The following is a 17,279-nucleotide window of genomic DNA, read 5'->3' on the forward strand; positions in this document are numbered from 1 at the left end:
TTTATGATCACTTTTCATTAAAAAAAAATTTGGGGGGGGGGGGGGGGAGAGTGACAATAAAAAGACAATTGGCTATTTAGAATTTTTTCCCGTTACACCATTCGCCGTATTGGAAAAATATTGTTATACAGTGAGGAACAGAAGTGTTTGAACACCCTGTGATTTTGCAAGTTCTCTCATTTTGTAGGTGCATTCCACTCTGAGAGACAGAAAATTCAGGAAATCACATTGTATGATTTTTAAAGTATTTCTTTGGATCAACTTGCAGGATGACAGGCCGAACTGGATGGACAAATGTCTTTTTTTGGCCTTATGTACTATGTTACTATGTTTTTCTTGCACTGCTGAACATAAGTATCTGAACACCTGAGAAAATCTGTGTTAATATTAGGTCCAGAAGCCTTTGTTTGCAGTTCCAGAGGTCAGATGTCTCCTGTAGTTCTTGACCAGGTTTGCACACACTGCAACAGGGATTTTGGCCCACTCCTCCACACCGATCTCAACTAGATCTGTCAGGTTTTGGGGCTGTAGCTGAGCAACATGGAGTTTCAGCTCCCTCCAAAGATGTTCTATTGGATTTAGGTCTGGAGACTGGCTAGGCCACTCTAGAACCTTGATATGCTTCTTACGGAGACAACTCCTTGGTTATCCTGGTTGTGTGCTTCGGGTCGTTGTCATGTTGGAAGACCCAGCCAAGACCCATCTTCAATGCTCTTTCTGAGGGAAGGAGGTTGTTGCTCAAAATCTAACAATAAATGGCCCTATTCATCCTCTCCTTAATACAGTGCAGTCGTCCCGTATCCTTTGCAGAAAAGCACCCCCAAAGCATGATGTTACCCCCCCATGCTTTACAGTAGGGATGGTGTTCTTGGGATGCAACTCATCCTTCTTTTCCCTTCAAACACGACGAGTGAAGTTTAGACCCAAAAGTTCTACTTTGGTCTCATCTGAACACATTACTTTCTCTCATGCCTCCTCTGGATCATCCAGATAGTCATTGGCAAACTTCAGACGGGTCTAGACATGCGATGACTTGAGCAGGGGAACCTTCCGTGCAATGCATGATTTAAAACCATGACAGCGTAGTGTTCTACTGACAGTGACTTCATGTCATTGACCAGCTCCTCCCTGGTAGTTCTGGGCTGATTCCTCGCCTTTCTTATCATCAGTGATACCCCATGAGGTGAGATCTTGCATGGAGCCCCAGTCTGAGGGAGACTGACAGTCGTCTCTAGCCTCTTCCATTTTCTAACAATTGCTCTAACAGTTGATCTATTTTCACCAAGCTGCATGGCAATTTCCACCGTAGCCCTTTCCAGCCTTGGGGAGGTCCACAATGTTTCTGGTGTTGTCACGGCCAGTGGTATGTTTTGTGACACTTTCCTTCACTTGGTTGCCCGTGGCAACGTGTTGGGTTGTGTGCATGTGGTGGCAGTGTCTCAGCCCTATGGCTGATCCCCAGGACATGATTGCCACGCATGCCGTTGCCCGCGGCAACAGGTGAGGTGTGTGTGTTTATGTGTGTATTCCCCTTTAAGTGTCCGTCTTCCCTTGCCTGGTGTAGGAAGGGGTAATTCCCTTCTGTGTGTGTGAACACTGGGTGTGTCTGTTGGGTGTGGCTACTTGGGTCTATAAAGCCTCAGTGTATTTCTCTGAGGGGTACTTCAGCCATGGCTAGCTGGAGCAGCCTCCTGTGTAATTCCATCTGCCAGTGGGGGCCACCCTTGTGGTCATAGGTTTATGTATGGTGTTTAGAAGATGTTTGTTTGGTCTTTATTTATTGCAGAATATAGTTTCCTGGGTTCCCGTGTGATGTCTGGTGTGTGCAGTGTCCTTTGTGTTGTTTGTGGACAGCAGCACTTGCACGTGGGTTCCAGGTTGTGTGTCTGTGGCAGGTAAGTGTGGTACTAGTCTCACTTACCTGTCATTGCCATATGTCTGTTTCTGTTTCCCCTGTCTTTATAGCTTGGCCAGTGAGACTCCTGTTCCTCTGTGTCTAGGAGGAACAGGTCGTCTTACCCTGCTCCTCGTCCAGGGCCACCCTGAGGGCTAGCAGAAATATCAGGTTCCGGAGTATGAGCCCTCCTACCTTCAGGGTCGGCTCATACAGGCTAGGAGACAGGGTCAGAATTAGGGATTGTTTAGGAGGTGACCTGCTCCCTGATCCTGGCCATGCTCTGACCATTCATCTGCCGATACCGCACGGCTGAGGGTTTTCCCCATCCTCAGCCGTGACATGTCTTCTGACAGCTCTTTGTTCTTGCCCATGGTAGTAGTTGGCGTCTGACTGTGGGGTGGACAGGGATCTTTAAAGAGCTCAGACAGGTGCCACTAAGTTAGATTAATGAGTGGAGTAGACGTGGACTTTTTAAAGGCACAGTAACAGGTCTTTGAGAAAAAGCATACAATGTGATTTCCTTATTTTTTTTTTTTATATTCTGTCTCTCAGAGTGGGAATGCACCTACCATGTGAATGTCAGACCCCTCCATGATTTCTAAGTGGAAGAACTTGAAAAATCAGGGTGTTCAAAAACTTCTGTTCCTAACTGAATTTTAATAGCACAGGTGTTTTCGAATGCAGCGATGCCTAGAATTTTATTTTATTTTTTCATTTATTTTGATTTTGGTCAAAGTGGAGTTGATTTGAACTTTTTATATTTTTTTAAAACTATTCAATTTTTTGTGGGAGTGCCTCTGTAAAACAAGACCATGAACGTGGCTCTAGCTGCGTCCCCTGAGCTGGCTCTGCCTTTTCCAGCCCTGACCTGCCCTCTGGACCCAAAGTAGCACATTTACTAAAGAACTTGCAACACTTTTAGATGTAAATTTAGTAAATCTGGAGCTGGTCTAGAGGCCGGACTAAGCTTACACCATCTATAGGATTAGTAATTCTGGAGCAGGTCTAGAGGCCGGGCTAAGCTTACACCATCTATAGGATTAGTAAATCTGGAGCAGGTCTAGAGGCCGGGCTAAGCTTACACCATCTATAGGATTAGTAAATCTGGAGCAGGTCTAGAGGCTGGGCTAAGCTTACACCGTCTATAGCATTAGTACATCTGGAGCAGGTCTAGAAGCCGGGCTAAGCTTACACCATCTATAGGATGAGTAATTCTGGAGCAGGTCTAGAGGCCGGACTAAGCTTACACATATATAGGACTAGTAAATCTGGAGCAGGTCTAGAGGAAGGACTAAGCTTACACACTCTATAGGATTAGTAAATCTGGGGCAGGTCTAGAGGCCGGGCTAAGCTTACACCGTCTATAGGATTAGTAAATCTGTGGCAGGTCTAGAGGAAGGACTAAGCTTACACCATCTATAGGATTAGTAATTCTGGAGCAGGTCTAGTGGCCGGGCTAAGCTTGCACCATCTATAGGATGAGTAATTCTGGAGCAGGTCTAGAGGCCGGAATAAGCTTACACATCTATAGGATTAGTAAATCTGGAGCAGGAATAGAGGAAGGACTAAGCTTACACCATCTATAGGATTAGTAAATCTGGGGCAGGTCTAGAGGCCGGGCTAAGCTTACACTGTCTATAGGATTAGTAATTCTGGACCAGGTCTAGGAGTCGGGCTAAGCTTACACCATCTATAGGATTAGTAAATCTGGAGCAGCTCTAGAGGCCGGACTAAGCTTACACTATCTATAGGATTAGGAAATCTGGAGCAGGTCCAGAGGAAGGACTAAGTGTCACAACCAGACAGCTGAGAAGCTCTGACAGAGGCCTTTCAGAACCTCCTCCTTGAGTTCTCTTTGTTGTGCTGTTCAGTTCCTCATCTCGTTAGCCTCTCTCAGCTGTCATGGAGTTGGACTGATTGCATCCCTTTAAATTCCGCCCCATAATGCATTACTGGGCGGCTTATACTACTTCCTGGAGTGTGTGTGCATGCTGATCTTGTTTTCCTGTCTGCTACAAAGTTAAGTGCTGAACATTTATCTGTTATTTTCTGTTTGCTGGATCCCAGGTGACCCTGACTCCCTCCGTGTCTGGTGTAGGGAGCCGGTGGTCGTGTCCCCTCACTATTGTAGGGTGTTCAGGGGTTATATAGTCTAGGTACGTGGCTATGCAACCTTCCACCTCTGGGATCTTTGCATAGGCTGAGCAGCCAGGGAAAGTCTCAGGTCTTGTGCAGGGGTCTCCCTTTTAGTTCCTTAGCTTTGGATCCACTCAGTCATATATGCATGTTGCTTTGTCTTGTTTCCTGTACACCGTCCGTGACACTAAGCTTACACCATCTATAGGATTAGTAAATCTGGGGCAGGTCTAGAGGCCGGGCTAAGCTTACACCATCTATAGGATTAGTAATTCTGGGGCAGGTCTAGAGGCCGGGTTAAGCTTATACCATCTATAGGATTAGTAAATCTGGAGCAGGTCTAGAGGCCGGGCTAAGTTTACACCGTCTATAGGATTAGTAAATCTGGGGCAGGTCTAGAGGCCAGACGAAGCTTACACCATCTATAGGATTAGTAAATCTGGAGCAGGTCTAGAGGCCGGGCTAAGCTTACACCATCTATAGGATTAGTAAATCTGGAGCAGGTCTAGAGGCCGGGCTAAGCTTACACCATCTATAGGATTAGTAATTCTGGAGCAGGTCTAGAGGCCGGGCTAAGCTTACACCATTTATAGGATTAGTAAATCTGTAGCAGGTCTAGAGCCCAGGCTAAGCTTACACCATCTATAGCAGGGGTGCACAACATTTTCTGGTTGGGGGCCACATTGGCAGGCTTAACCAATGACGAGGGCCGAAAAAACATTTTAAAGGGGTATTAAAAACTGAAATACTATATTTATGGCATATTGAACATACAGTATATACCATTAATGTATAGTTACAGGTCCAGGACTCCCATGTAATGAGAGAATACATAAAAGATAGATTGTCACCGCCACTTCTGTGAGAAGGTCTGTTAGATGTTCTTCTCTACCTGCATGAAGTTCTTTGTTTTGGTTTCACTTTGCCATCTCCTTTCCTTCTCCCAGCTGTCACCTATTTACACTAATTGTCTCCCTTTATATTCCCTCCCATACTGCCTCACTTTGCGGTTTATACTTCTTCTTGGATTGTGTTCACTGTTGGATCCTGCTTCTGCTGATTCCTCAGATAAGTCTGTTTCCTTTATTTGTGTTTCCTTGCTGGCTTGATTCTAGGTGACTCTGAATCCGTCTGTATTAAGTGCAGGGAGCCGGTGGTCGTGTCCCCTCACTATTATAGGGTTTTCAGGTGTGACATAGTATAAGGTACGTGGACATGCAATCGTCTACCATAAAGACTTTTGCATGGGCATAGCAGTGAGGGAGAGCTCTAGGGGTTTTATAGGGCTCACCCATATGCTCCTTAGTTTGGGATCAAGCCAGTCGGATGTTTATTTATAAGTTCCAGCTTTCTGCAACACCATCCGTGACATAGATGCGAGCAGCCACAAGACATAGACATACATGTCTGTTACCAGATGGTTGGGGGCCACACAAAATGGCTTTGAGGGCTGCATGTGGCCCCTGGGCTGCAGGTTGTGCATCCCTGATCTATAGGATTAGTAATTCTGGGGCAGGTCTAGAAGCCGGGCTAAGCTTACTAGGGTTGTTGCGGGTATCGAAATTTCGATACCCAATCGATACTTTTGTCCCGGTATCGATACGATACCGGGATTTTCGTTTTTTCGATACTGGGCTGCGCTTTTGCGCAGCCTAGTATCTCTGAACATGAGCGCGCTGCTATCGGCGCGCTCATGTTCTCTCAGCAGCACGGGGAGAAGGAAGCTGTCCTCCCTCCCCCCTGTGCTGCTGCCATCAATGAGAACAGAGGGGGGGAGGAGGGGCGGGCGCACTGCGCCACCAATGAGGATAGAGGGGCGGGCGCACTGAGCCACCAATGATAGGACTATTCCCATTTCCCACACAGAGCGGCGCCCAGCGATGTCTCAGCACTCACCATTAGTCCTGGGCGCCGCTCCGTTTGCGCACAGTGCCCCATTACTGTCTCCTCTCCTGCTCCACATGCTGCTGATTACTATCGGAGAGATGGGAGGAGACATCAGCTTCACTAGTGGGCGTTCCTTCTCCCTGCGCTGCGATTGGACAGCGCTACAGCCAGGAAGAAGGAACGCCTACTAGTGAAGCTGATGTCTCCTCCCATCGCTCCGATAGTAATCAGCAGCATGTGGAACAGGAGAGGAGACAGTAATGGAGCACTGCGGGCGAACGGAGCGGCGCCCAGGACTAATGGTGAGTGCTGGGACATCGCTGGGCGCCGCTCTGTGTGGCCTGATAGTGAAAGTCAGTCTTTAACAATACAGGAGGCAGGTGCCGGCAGCAGAATCGCATTGCCGGCACCCTGCCGCTGACAGGGAGCTGCGATCAGAGGCAGTTAATCCCCTAGGTGCCGCACCTGAGGGGTTAACTGCTGATCTGCCAGTACCCGCCTCCTGTATAAAGGGGTAATTTATCATTGGTGGTGCAGTGTGCCCCCCCCCCCTCAACCCCCCCATCCCATTAAAATCATTGGTGGCACAGTGTGCCAGCCCCTCTCAACCCCCCAGTATTAAAATCATTGGTGGCAGTGGCCACAGGGACCTCTCCCCTCCCCCTCATTGGTGGTGCAGTGGCAGCTTCTGATCGGAGCCCCAGCTGTGTAAGCCTGGGGCTCCGATCAGTTACCATGGCAGCCAGGACGCTACAGAAGCCCTGGTTGCCATGGTAACATCCCTGATGCTGTGTGCACAAGGCACAGAGCAGCAGGGACAGTGTGAAGTCCTATTCACCCTGATAGAGCTGAATAGGAAAAGGGATGAAAGATCCCAGGTTCTAGCCCCTAAGGCTACTTTCACACTTGCATTCAGAGCGGATCCGTCTGAGACGGATCCGCTCATATAATGCAGACGGTGGCTCCGTTGAGAACGGATCCGTCTGCATTATTTTGTAAAAAAAATTCTAACTGTGAAAGTAGCCTGAACGGATCCGTCCAGACTTTTACATTGAAAGTCAATGGGGGACGGATCTGTTTGAAGATTGAGCCATATTGTGTCATCTTCAAACGGATCCGTCCCCATTGACTTCCATTGTAAGTCTGGACGGATCTGCACGCCTCCGCACGGCCAGGCGGACACCCGAACGCTGCAAGCAGCGTTCAGGTGTCCGCCTGCTGAGCGGAGCGGAGGACAAACGCTGCCAGACTGATGCATCCACTCAGAATGCATTAGGGCTGGACGGATGCGTTCGGGGCCGCTTGTGAGCCCCTTCAAACGGAGCTCACAAGCGGACACCCGAACGCTAGTGTGAAAGTAGCCTAAGGGGGGAAATAGTTATTAAATAAAAAGTGTAAAAAAAAATAAAAAAAAAGTAAAAAAAACCCCCACCAAAATATGAAGTATAAATCACCCCCTTTTCCCAATTTCACATAAATATAAATAAAATATATAAATAATAAACATATTACATATCGCCACGTCAGAAAAGTCCAAACTATTAAAATATAAAAAAAAATCTAGGTGGTGAACGCCGGAACAGAAAAAAATTAATAAAAACTGCGCGATTCGCCATTTTTAAAAATGCGGAATGCACGTGGCTTTTTTGGTTTATTTTTTTTCGCGTGGTATCGAATGGTATCGAGTATCGCAATACTTTTTCATGGTATCGAAACCGAATCAAAAATTTGGTATCGCAACAACTCTAAAGCTTACACCATTTATAGGATTAGTAAATCTGGAGCAGGTCTTTAGGCCAGGCTAAGCTTACACCGGCTATAGGATTAGTAAATCTGGGGCAGGTCTAGAGGCCAGGCTAAGCTTACACCATCTATAGGATTAGTAAATCTGGAGCAGGTCTAGAGGTCGGGCTAAGCTTACACCAACTATAGGATTAGTAAATCTGGGGCAGGTCTAGAGGCCAGACGAAGCTTACACCGTCTATAGGATTAGTAATTCTGAGGCAGGTCTAGAGGCCAGGCTAAGCTTACACCATCTATAGGATTAGTAAATCTGGAGCAGGTCTAGAGGTCGGGCTAAGCTTACACCAACTATAGGATTAGTAAATCTGGGGCAGGTCTAGAGGCCAGACGAAGCTTACACATCTATAGGATTAGTAATTCTGAGGCAGGTCTAGAGGCCAGGCTAAGCTTACACCGTCTATAGGATTAGTAAATCTGGGGCAGGTCTAGAGGCCGGGCTAAGCTTACACCATTTATAGGATTAGTAAATCTGTAGCAGGTCTAGAGGCCAGGCTAAGCTTACACCATCTATAGCAGGGGTGCACAACATTTTCTGGTTGGGGGCCACATTGGCAGGCTAAACCAATGATGAGGGCCGAAAATACATTTTAAAGGGGTATTAAAAACAAATACTATATTTATGGCATATTGAACATACAGTATATACCATTAATGTATAGTTACAGGTCCAGGACTCCCATGTAATGAGAGAATACATGAAAGATAGATTGTCACCGCCACTTCTGTGAGAAGGTCTGTTAGATGTTCTTCTCTACCTGCATGAAGTTCTGTGTTTTGGTTTCACTTTGCCATCTCCTTTCCCTCTCCCAGCTGTCACCTATTTACACTAGTTGTTTCCCTTTATATTCCCTCCCATACTGCCTCACTTTGCGGTTTATACTTCTTCTTGGATTGTGTTCACTGCTGGATGCTGCTTCTGCTGATTCCTCAGATAAGTCTGTTTCCTTTATTTGTGTTTCCTTGCTAGCTTGATTCTAGGTGACTCTGAATCCGTCTGTATTAAGTGCAGGGAGCCGGTGGACGTGTCCCCTCACTATTATAGGGTTTTCAGGTGTCACATAGTATGAGGTACGTGGACATGCAATCGTCTACCATAAAGACCTTTGCACGGGCATAGCAGTGAGGGAGAGCTCTAGGGGTTTTATAGGGCTCACCCATATGCTCCTTAGTTTGGGATCAAGCCAGTCAGATGTTTATTTATAAGTTCCAGCTTTCTGCAACACCATCCGTGACATAGATGTGAGCAGCCACAAGACATAGACATACATGTCTGTTACCAGATGGTTGGGGGCCACACAAAATGGCTTTGAGGGCTGCATGTGGCCCCTGGGCCGCAGGTTGTGCACCCCTGATCTATAGGATTAGTAATTCTGGGGCAGGTCTAGAGGCCGGGCTAAGCTTACACCATTTATAGGATTAGTAAATCTGGAGCAGGTCTAGAGGCCGGGCTAAGCTTACACCGTCTATAGGATTAGTAAATCTGGCACAGGTCTAGAGGCCGGGCTAAGCTTACACCATCTATAGGATTAGTAAATCTGGGGCAGGTCTAGAGGCCGGACTAAGTTTACACCATCTATAGGATTAGTAAAGTTTGAGCAGGTCTAGAGGCTGGGCTAAGCTTACACCATCTATTGGATTAGTAATTCCAGAGCAGGTCTAGAGGCCGGGTTAAGCTTACAGTGTCTTTAGGATTAGTAAATCTGGGGGAGGTCTAGAGGCCGGGCTAAGCTTACACCATCTATAGGATTAGTAAATCTGGAGCAGGTCTAGAAGCAATGATAGAGTGAAGGAACATTCATTTCTGATCACTGGCCTGTGCAAATGGGCCCAATGTCCACTTTCACATTCCACTGTGTATGCTAAAACCAGGAGTGGAACCTACAGAGAAAAGGTATAATGGACAGACGTCTGCCTCTTTCCTAATCTGGACCCACTCCTGGTGTTAGCTAACAAATAATGATGAAAAACACTGAACGTGTGAACATGGCCCAATCTTTATGATAAGATCTTTAGCATCTGACCTTGCTCTCTCTGCTGTGCCATACTCTATGCTGCAGTCTAATCTGTGCTCTCTCCTCCACCTTGTCCTCAGTCCACTCACTTCTGGTGGTAGGCTTGTACCATGTGGCTCTGCTTTCTCTCCCATGACTTGTGTCATAGATTAATTTTGTCTCCTCTGCCGTTCTCTTCCTTTATACTGTGACGTGATCTCTCCTTTGCTCTTGTATTTCCCATCTACTCTTTTTGGTAGACTCTCTCCACCACCCTGGCCTGACTCTGCTCTTTTTCTAATCCAATATGCTCCTGTGACCCCTTCCTTGGTCTTGGTGCTGATAGGATTCCTATGCTTTGAGATTTCAGCAGTAACATCGGAGAAGCTAGACTGAGAGGACCTGGGCAGACAGGCCAAGTAGGCAGAGATCGAGTTCAGCTCATGAGGACACCAGACTATCTCTGTCTCTAGCTGGATTGATATGCTCATTTAAACAAAAAGGATTCCACAACCATTCTGACATAAAATACAGCACAGCAGTATCAGGTCAAGATCTTCTCTGCGTTATAGACCCTCTTCAGAGCTCTGTTCTCCTTCCTTCTATTACTCTGCTGCCTCTCATCAGGTCACCTCACCATCCATCACACTATCTCATACACACGTTCTCTTAATCAACATGTTTCTTCACTCTTTTCTGCTCTTCATATTTTTCTTCTTCTCCATCCTGTTGTCTTCTCCTTTCTTCTCTTACTCTAATGCCTCTTATCAGGTAACCGCATAATCCATTACACCAGTGTTCCTCAACTCCGTTCCTCGGGGCCCACCTACCGGTCATGTTTTCAGGATTTCCTTAGTGTTGGGCAGGTGATATAATTAGTGTCCATGCTTAAGGACATAGCACAGGTATTCATTTTGAGGGATATTCTCAAATCCTGACCGGTAGGTGGCCCTTGAGGACACTGCATTACACTTTCTCATACATGTGCTGTGTTACAGCCCGTCTCTTCATTCTTCTCCACTCCTCCATGTTTTTTCTCCTCCATCCTGTTCTCTATACACTACTTGTTCTCTCCTTGTTCTCTCGTCTAGTGTCTTCTCCTTCCTTCTCTTACTCTGCTGCCTCTCATCAGGTAACCTCCATCATACTATGTCATACACGTTCTCTGTTCCAGCCTGTGTCTTCACTAATCTCCATGTTTTTTTCTCCTCCATCCTGTTCTCTATACACTACTTGTTCTTTCCTTCTTCTCTCGTCTAGTGTCTTCTCCTTTCCTCTCTCATCAGGTCACCTCCATCACACTGTCTCATACACGTTCTCTGTTCCAGCCTGTGTCTTCACTAATCTCCATTTTTTTTCTCCTCCATCCTGTTCTCTATACACTACTTGTTCTCTCCTTGTTGCATTGTCTAGTGTCTTCTCCTTCCTTTTCTTACTCTGCTTCCTCTCATCAGGTAACCTCCATTACACTATGTCATACACATTCTCTGTTCCAGCCTGTGTCTTCACTATTCTCCTCCATCCTGTTCTCTATACACTACTTGTTCTCTTGTCTAGTGTCTTCTCCTTCCTTCTCTCATCAGGTCACCTCCATCACACTGTCTCATACACGTTCTCTGTTCCAGCCTGTGTCTTCACTATTCTCCTCCATGTTTTTTCTCCTCCATCCTGTTCTCTATACACTACTTGTTCTCTCGTCTAGTGTCTTCTCCTTCCTTCTCTTACTCTGCTGCCTCTCATCAGGTCACCTCCATCACACTATGTCATACACGTTCTCTGTTCCAGCCTGTGTCTTCACTATTCTCCTCCATGTTTTTTCTCCTCCGTCCTGTTCTCTATACACTACTTGTTCTCTCCTTGTTGTCTCGTCTAGTGTCTTCTCCGTCCTTCTCTTACTCTGCTTCCTCTCATCAGGTCACCTCCATCACACTATGTCCTACACGTTCTCTGTTCCAGCCTGTGTCTTCACTATTCTCCTCCATCCTGCTCTATGTTTTCTCCTCTGCTTTCTTTCCTAGTGTCTTCTGAGTCCTGCCCTCATCCTTCAGTCCCTCCTCCATCTCTTTCCTTCAGCCTTGGTCTAATCATGGCCACCTGGCTGATCTCATCTCTATTGTCACTGGTTTCTCCCATGGGCATCTCCAGTGTGAGGGGCCCTGTACCAGACTGTCCATGTTGTCTGACTTTCTGTGAGGTCACATACAACAATATACTTTTAGGCTTACTTTTTGGCACATGGACGTATTCTTTGGCACATGTGGTGTCTTCTTCCCAGAGACAACTTCAGGTTGCAGCGCTCTCATGTGACAGGGTGAGATATATCAGGAAGCCTATATGTTTTATGCTTCATGGATGCTGGAGTCTCCTTCACAAAGCACAGATGTCTCACACCAGCAGGGCAGTCTGGAGAGTCCTCGAGAGATGTATCTGCTTAAATAGTCCCACTCCCCTCTCATTCTCTACATGCTGCTCCATCTACTCAAAGCTGTCTCTTATTATCCCTGTCACTTCTCCAGCTGTCAGTCTCAGAGGGGTCTTCTGAACCTGTATGTCGGAGGACTATCTGCCTCTTGTCTGTCTCTCTATATACTCCTTCTAAGTCAGTCCCTCATGTTTCACTCCTATTTCTTTATTCTGACCGCCTTTCCTCCGTAGTCTCTCAATACCTCAGGGGTCTCTTCCGTCTCTAGTCTGTCTCATTACCTCAGGGGTCTATTTTCTCTGTCTGATTACCTCAATGGTCTCTTTCCAGACTGTTTACTTCAGAGAACTCCAAGCTGACTTTTACTTTTTACCTCAGAGGCCTCTATCCTCTCTAGTCTGTCTCTTTACCTCAGGGATCTCCTTCCCTCCAGTCTGTCCTTTTATCTCCTGGTCTCCCCACCTCCAGTCTGTCTTTTTTACATCTGTGGTCTCTTTTCTCTGCAGGCTGTCTGTTATTACCTCGGGGATCTCTTCGCTCACTAGTCTCTTTACCTGAGGAGTTGCCTCCCCCTCCAGTCAGTCTCTTTACCTCAGGGACCTCTTTCCTCTCCAGTCAGTCTCTTTACCTCAGGGACCTCTTTCCACTCCAGTCAGTCTCTTTACCTCAGGGACCTCTTTCCTCTCCAGTCAGTCTCTTTACCTCAGGGACCTCTTTCCACTCCAGTCAGTCTCTTTACCTCAGGGACCTCTTTCCTCTCCAGTCAGTCTCTTTACCTCAGGGACCTCTTTCCTCTCCAGTCAGTCTCTTTACCTCAGGGACCTCTTTCCTCTCCAGTCAGTCTCTTTACCTCAGGGACCTCTTTCCTCTCCAGTCAGTCTCTTTACCTCAGGGACCTCTTTCCTCTCCAGTCAGTCTCTTTACCTCAGGGACCTCTTTTCTCTCCAGTCTCTTTACCTCATTTGAGCCCCTTTCCTCTCCAGTCAGTCTCTTTATCTCAGGGGTCTCTTTCCTCTCCAGTCACTTTATGTCTGCGCTCTCTTTCCTCTTCAGTCTCTTTATCTCAGGGGTCTCTTTCCTCTCCAGTCACTTTATGTCTGCGCTCTCTTTCCTCTTCAGTCTCTTTATCTCAGGGGTCTCTTTCCTCTCCAGTCACTTTATGTCTGCGCTCTCTTTCCTCTTCAGTCTCTTTATCTCAGGGGTCTCTTTCCTCTCCAGTCACTTTATGTCTGCGCTCTCTTTCCTCTTCAGTCTCTTTACCTCAGGGGTCTCTTTCCTCTCCAGTCACTTTATCTCAGGGGTCTCTTTCCTCTTCAGTCTCTTTACCTCAGGGGTCTCTTTCCTCTCCAGTCACTTTATCTCAGGGGTCTCTTTCCTCTCCAGTCTCTTTACCTCAGGGGTCTCTTTCCTCTCCAGTCACTTTACCTCAGGGGTCTCTTTCCTCTCCAGTCACTTTATCTCAGGGGTCTCTTTCCTCTCCAGTCACTTTATCTCAGGGGTCTCTTTCCTCTTCAGTCTCTTTACCTCAGGGGTCTCTTTCCTCTCCAGTCTCTTTACCTCAGAGGTCTCTTTCCTCTCCAGTCTCTTTACCTCAGGGGTCTCATTCCCTCAGAGGTCTTCTCTCCTCCAGTCTCTCTCTCAAGCTCTGGGAATCTTTATCACATCCCCAGCTGTCTCTCTCCAGCCTGTCTCTATCCTCTCAGGCTCTCCCTTTCTTGATACGATGTCAACCTGTATCTGCCTCTCAGTCACCGGTGAAAGTAGACACCAGCTTCCCAACCTCAACTAGAGCCTCACACATACTTATGGATTACTGTCCCCGCACTTGGCACCATCTTGCTTGTGATTGCAAATTCACAAAGAGCAAAATAACGGTCTTCAGAAACATGGCGGAAAACTAAGGGGACCACAGCGGAACAGAATGCCAGTACACTGCGCGTGCGCAGTACAGAAATCCGCGCTGATCGACAGCACAGGGGCGGACCTGCTGGAATGGGCGGGAAAGAATTAAGCCGAACAGGCGGCACTCCGAACCCATAGGTGGGCGTGGCTACTCGAGAACGTCTTTTGACTGGACAGTACCTTCCCTGAGGTGGATGATGGCTGCGGCCTAGGAAGAGGAAGCGGCTGTCTGTGAGTGTTGTGTGATGTCCGGTTATATCTGCGCATAACTGTGTGATATCTGGTTATATGTGCACATAACTGTGTGATATCCGGTTATATCTGCACATTACTGTGATATCTGCACATTACTGTGTGATGTCCGGTTATATCTGCGCATAACTGTGTGATATCTGGTTATATCTGCACATTACTGTGTGATATCTGCACGTAACTGTGATATCTGCGCATAACTGTGTGATATCTGGTTATATGTGCACATAACTGTGTGATATCTGTATAAACTGTGTGATATCCGGTTATAGCTGCACATTACTGTGTGATATCTGGTTATAGCTGCACATTACTGTGTGATATCTGGTTATATCTGCGCATTACTGTATGATATCTGTGCATAACTGTGTGATATCTGGTTATATCTGCACATTACTGTGTGATATCTGGTTATATCTGCACATTACTGTGTGATATCTGGTTATATCTGCACATTACTGTGTGATATCTGGTTATATCTGCACATTACTGTGTGATATCTGGTTATATCTGCACATTACTGTGTGATATCTGGTTATAGCTGCACATTACTGTGTGATATCTGGTTATAGCTGCACATTACTGTGTGATATCCGGTTATATATGCACATAACTGTGATATCTGCACATAACTGTGTGATGTCCGGTTATATCTGCGCATAACTGTGTGATATCTGCGCATAACTGTGTGATATCTGCGCATAACTGTGTGATATCTGGTAATATGTGCACATAACTGTGTGATATCTGTGCACAACTGTGTGATATCTGGTTATATCTGCACATTACTGTGATATCTGCGCATAACTGTGTGATATCTGGTTATATCTGCTCATAACTGTGATATCCGGTTATATGTGCACATTACTGCACATTACTTTTGACTGGACAGTACCTTCCCTGAGGTGGATGATGGCTGCGGCCTAGGAAGAGGAAGCGGCTGTCTGTGAGTGTTGTGTGATGTCCAGTTATATCTGCGCATAACTGTGTGATATCTGGTTATATCTGCACATTACTGTGTGATATCTGTATAAACTGTGTGATGTCCGGTTATATCTGCGTATAACTGTGTGATATCTGTAATTCCCTGAGACAGACTATGTCAGTCCTAGGTCTAATGACAACCACCATCCCGGCAGTAACCTGCTCAGCTTCATTCAAGACCATTGCAGGAGGACATTCTGAAGAACTGGGACTGTTCTCCCCTATCCTTGGACTACAACTTCCATCTGAGTTCAGTAGCAAGGATGTCATTACTATGGTGGACAACCCTAACAGATTTATCCAGGGGATGCCCTTGGGTGTCTCAGAATCTGATATCAGTCGCCACGGACGCAAGCCCTTGGGGATTGAGAGCCCATTAATGGGTAGATTTCTGGCAGGGAAGATGGAGCATTCAATCCAGAAACTGTTCCTCAAGCTACAAGGAGCGAAGTGCAATAAGAAAGGCTACAGTAAAAATCCCCTCGACATGGGCAAAAAAAGAACTGTAATAATACAAACCGGATTCCCAAAAAGTTGGGACACTACAAATCGTGAATAAATACTGGATGCAATGATGTGGAGGCGCCAACTTCTAATATTTTATTCAGAATAGAACATAAATCACGGAACAAAAGTTTAAACTGAGAAAATGGACCATTTTAAGGGAAAAATATGTTGAATCAGAATTTCATGGTGTCAACAAATCCCCCAAAAAGTTGGGACAAGGCCATTTTCCCCGCTGTGTGGAATCTCCCCTTCTTCTTACAACATTCAACAGACGTCTGGGGACCGAGGAGACCAGTTTCTCAGGTTTAGGCCTCATGCACACGACAGTTTTTTTTCACGGCCCGCAAAAACGGGGTCCGTGGGTCCATGATCCGTGACCGTTTTTTCGTCCGTGGGTCTTCCTTGATTTTTGGAGGATCCACGGACATGAAAAAAAAGTCGTTTTGGCGTCCGCCTGGCCGTGCGGAGCCAAACGGATCCGTCCTGAATTACAATGCAAGTCAATGGGGACGGATGCGTTTGACGTTGACACAATATGGTGCAATTGCAAACGGATCCGTCCCCATTGACTTTCAATGTAAAGTCAGGAGTCCCTTTACTTTCACACTTGCGTTCATATAATGCAGACGGTGGCTCGGTTCAGAGCGGATCCGTCTGCATTATATTGTTAAAACATTTCTAAAGTGTGAAAATAGCCTCAGACGGATCCGTCCAGACTTTACATTGAAAGTCAATGGGGGACGGATCCGTTTGAAAATTGAGCCACAGTGTGTCATCTTCAAACGGATCCGTCCCCATTGACTTACATTATAAGTCTGGACGGATCCGCTTGCCTCCGCACGGCCAGGCGGACACCCGAACATAACTTGAAGCGTCCCCATCACCATGGGAACTCCTCTATGTTAGAATATACTGTCGGATATGAGCTACATCGTGAAACTCATTTCCGACAGTATATTCTAACACAGAGGCGTTCCCATGGTGATGGGGATGCTTCAGGTTAGAATACACTGAAAAACTGTGTACATGACTGCCCCCTGCTGCCTGGCAGCACCCGATCTCTTACAGGGGGCCGTGATCAGCACAATTAACTCCTCAGGTGCCGCACTGTAAGAGATCAGGGCTGCCAGGCAGCAGGGGGCAGCCCCCCCCCTCCCCAGTTTGAATATCGTTGGTGGCACAGTGTGCGCCCACCATCGCCCCCCCCCCTTCCTCCCTCTATAGTTAAAAATCGTTGGTGGCACAGTGTGCGCCCACCATCGCCCCCCCCTTCCTCCCTGTATAGTTAAAAATCGTTGGTGGCACAGTGTGCGCCCACAATCGGCCCCCCCTCTCCCTTTAGTTGTAACAACCATTGGTGGCAGTGTGCGGCCTCCCATCATCCCCCCCCCCCCCCCATCGTTGGTGGCAGCGGAGTTCCGATCGGAGTCCCAGTTTAATCGCTGGGGCTCCGATCGGTAACCATGGCAACCAGGAAGCTACTGCATCCCTGGTTGCC

At 46.9% G+C, this 17,279-nt stretch overlaps 2 protein-coding genes across 2 annotated transcripts in view; one reads left to right on the forward strand and one right to left on the reverse strand.

Annotated features, from left to right (window-relative positions):
- GBA2 (glucosylceramidase beta 2) overlaps positions 1-12,923 on the reverse strand; it is a 99,585-nt gene extending 86,662 nt beyond the window's left edge. The window contains exons 1-2 of the mRNA XM_044276435.1: positions 12,802-12,923; positions 11,940-12,727 (exon numbers count right to left, since the gene is read on the reverse strand). The gene's annotated coding sequence lies outside the window, so the exon portion shown is untranslated. The remainder of the gene's footprint in view (positions 1-11,939; positions 12,728-12,801) is intronic.
- Positions 10,393-14,037, forward strand: LOC122930279 (flocculation protein FLO11-like). The gene is made up of 3 exons (XM_044283530.1): positions 10,393-10,485; positions 12,682-13,139; positions 13,206-14,037. The coding sequence occupies exons 1-3, from the start codon at positions 10,393-10,395 to the stop codon at positions 14,035-14,037; spliced, it is 1,383 nt and encodes a 460-aa protein (XP_044139465.1).
- Positions 14,038-17,279: the final 3,242 nt, after the last annotated feature.

This window comes from Bufo gargarizans, chromosome 1 (genome assembly GCF_014858855.1).
Source record: "Bufo gargarizans isolate SCDJY-AF-19 chromosome 1, ASM1485885v1, whole genome shotgun sequence".
NCBI classification, from domain to species: domain Eukaryota; kingdom Metazoa; phylum Chordata; class Amphibia; order Anura; family Bufonidae; genus Bufo; species Bufo gargarizans.

Bases quoted from the DNA above. Each gene is read 5' to 3' on its own strand.
- LOC122930279 (XM_044283530.1), top strand. From the start codon at position 10,393: ATGTTTCTTCACTCTTTTCTGCTCTTCATATTTTTCTTCTTCTCCATC. The intron at 10,486-12,681 runs GTAACCGCATAA...TTCGCTCACTAG, and splicing joins ACTCTAATGCCTCTTATCAG to TCTCTTTACCTGAGGAGTTG. The intron at 13,140-13,205 runs GTCTCTTTCCTC...TTTATCTCAGGG, and splicing joins TCAGTCTCTTTATCTCAGGG to GTCTCTTTCCTCTCCAGTCA.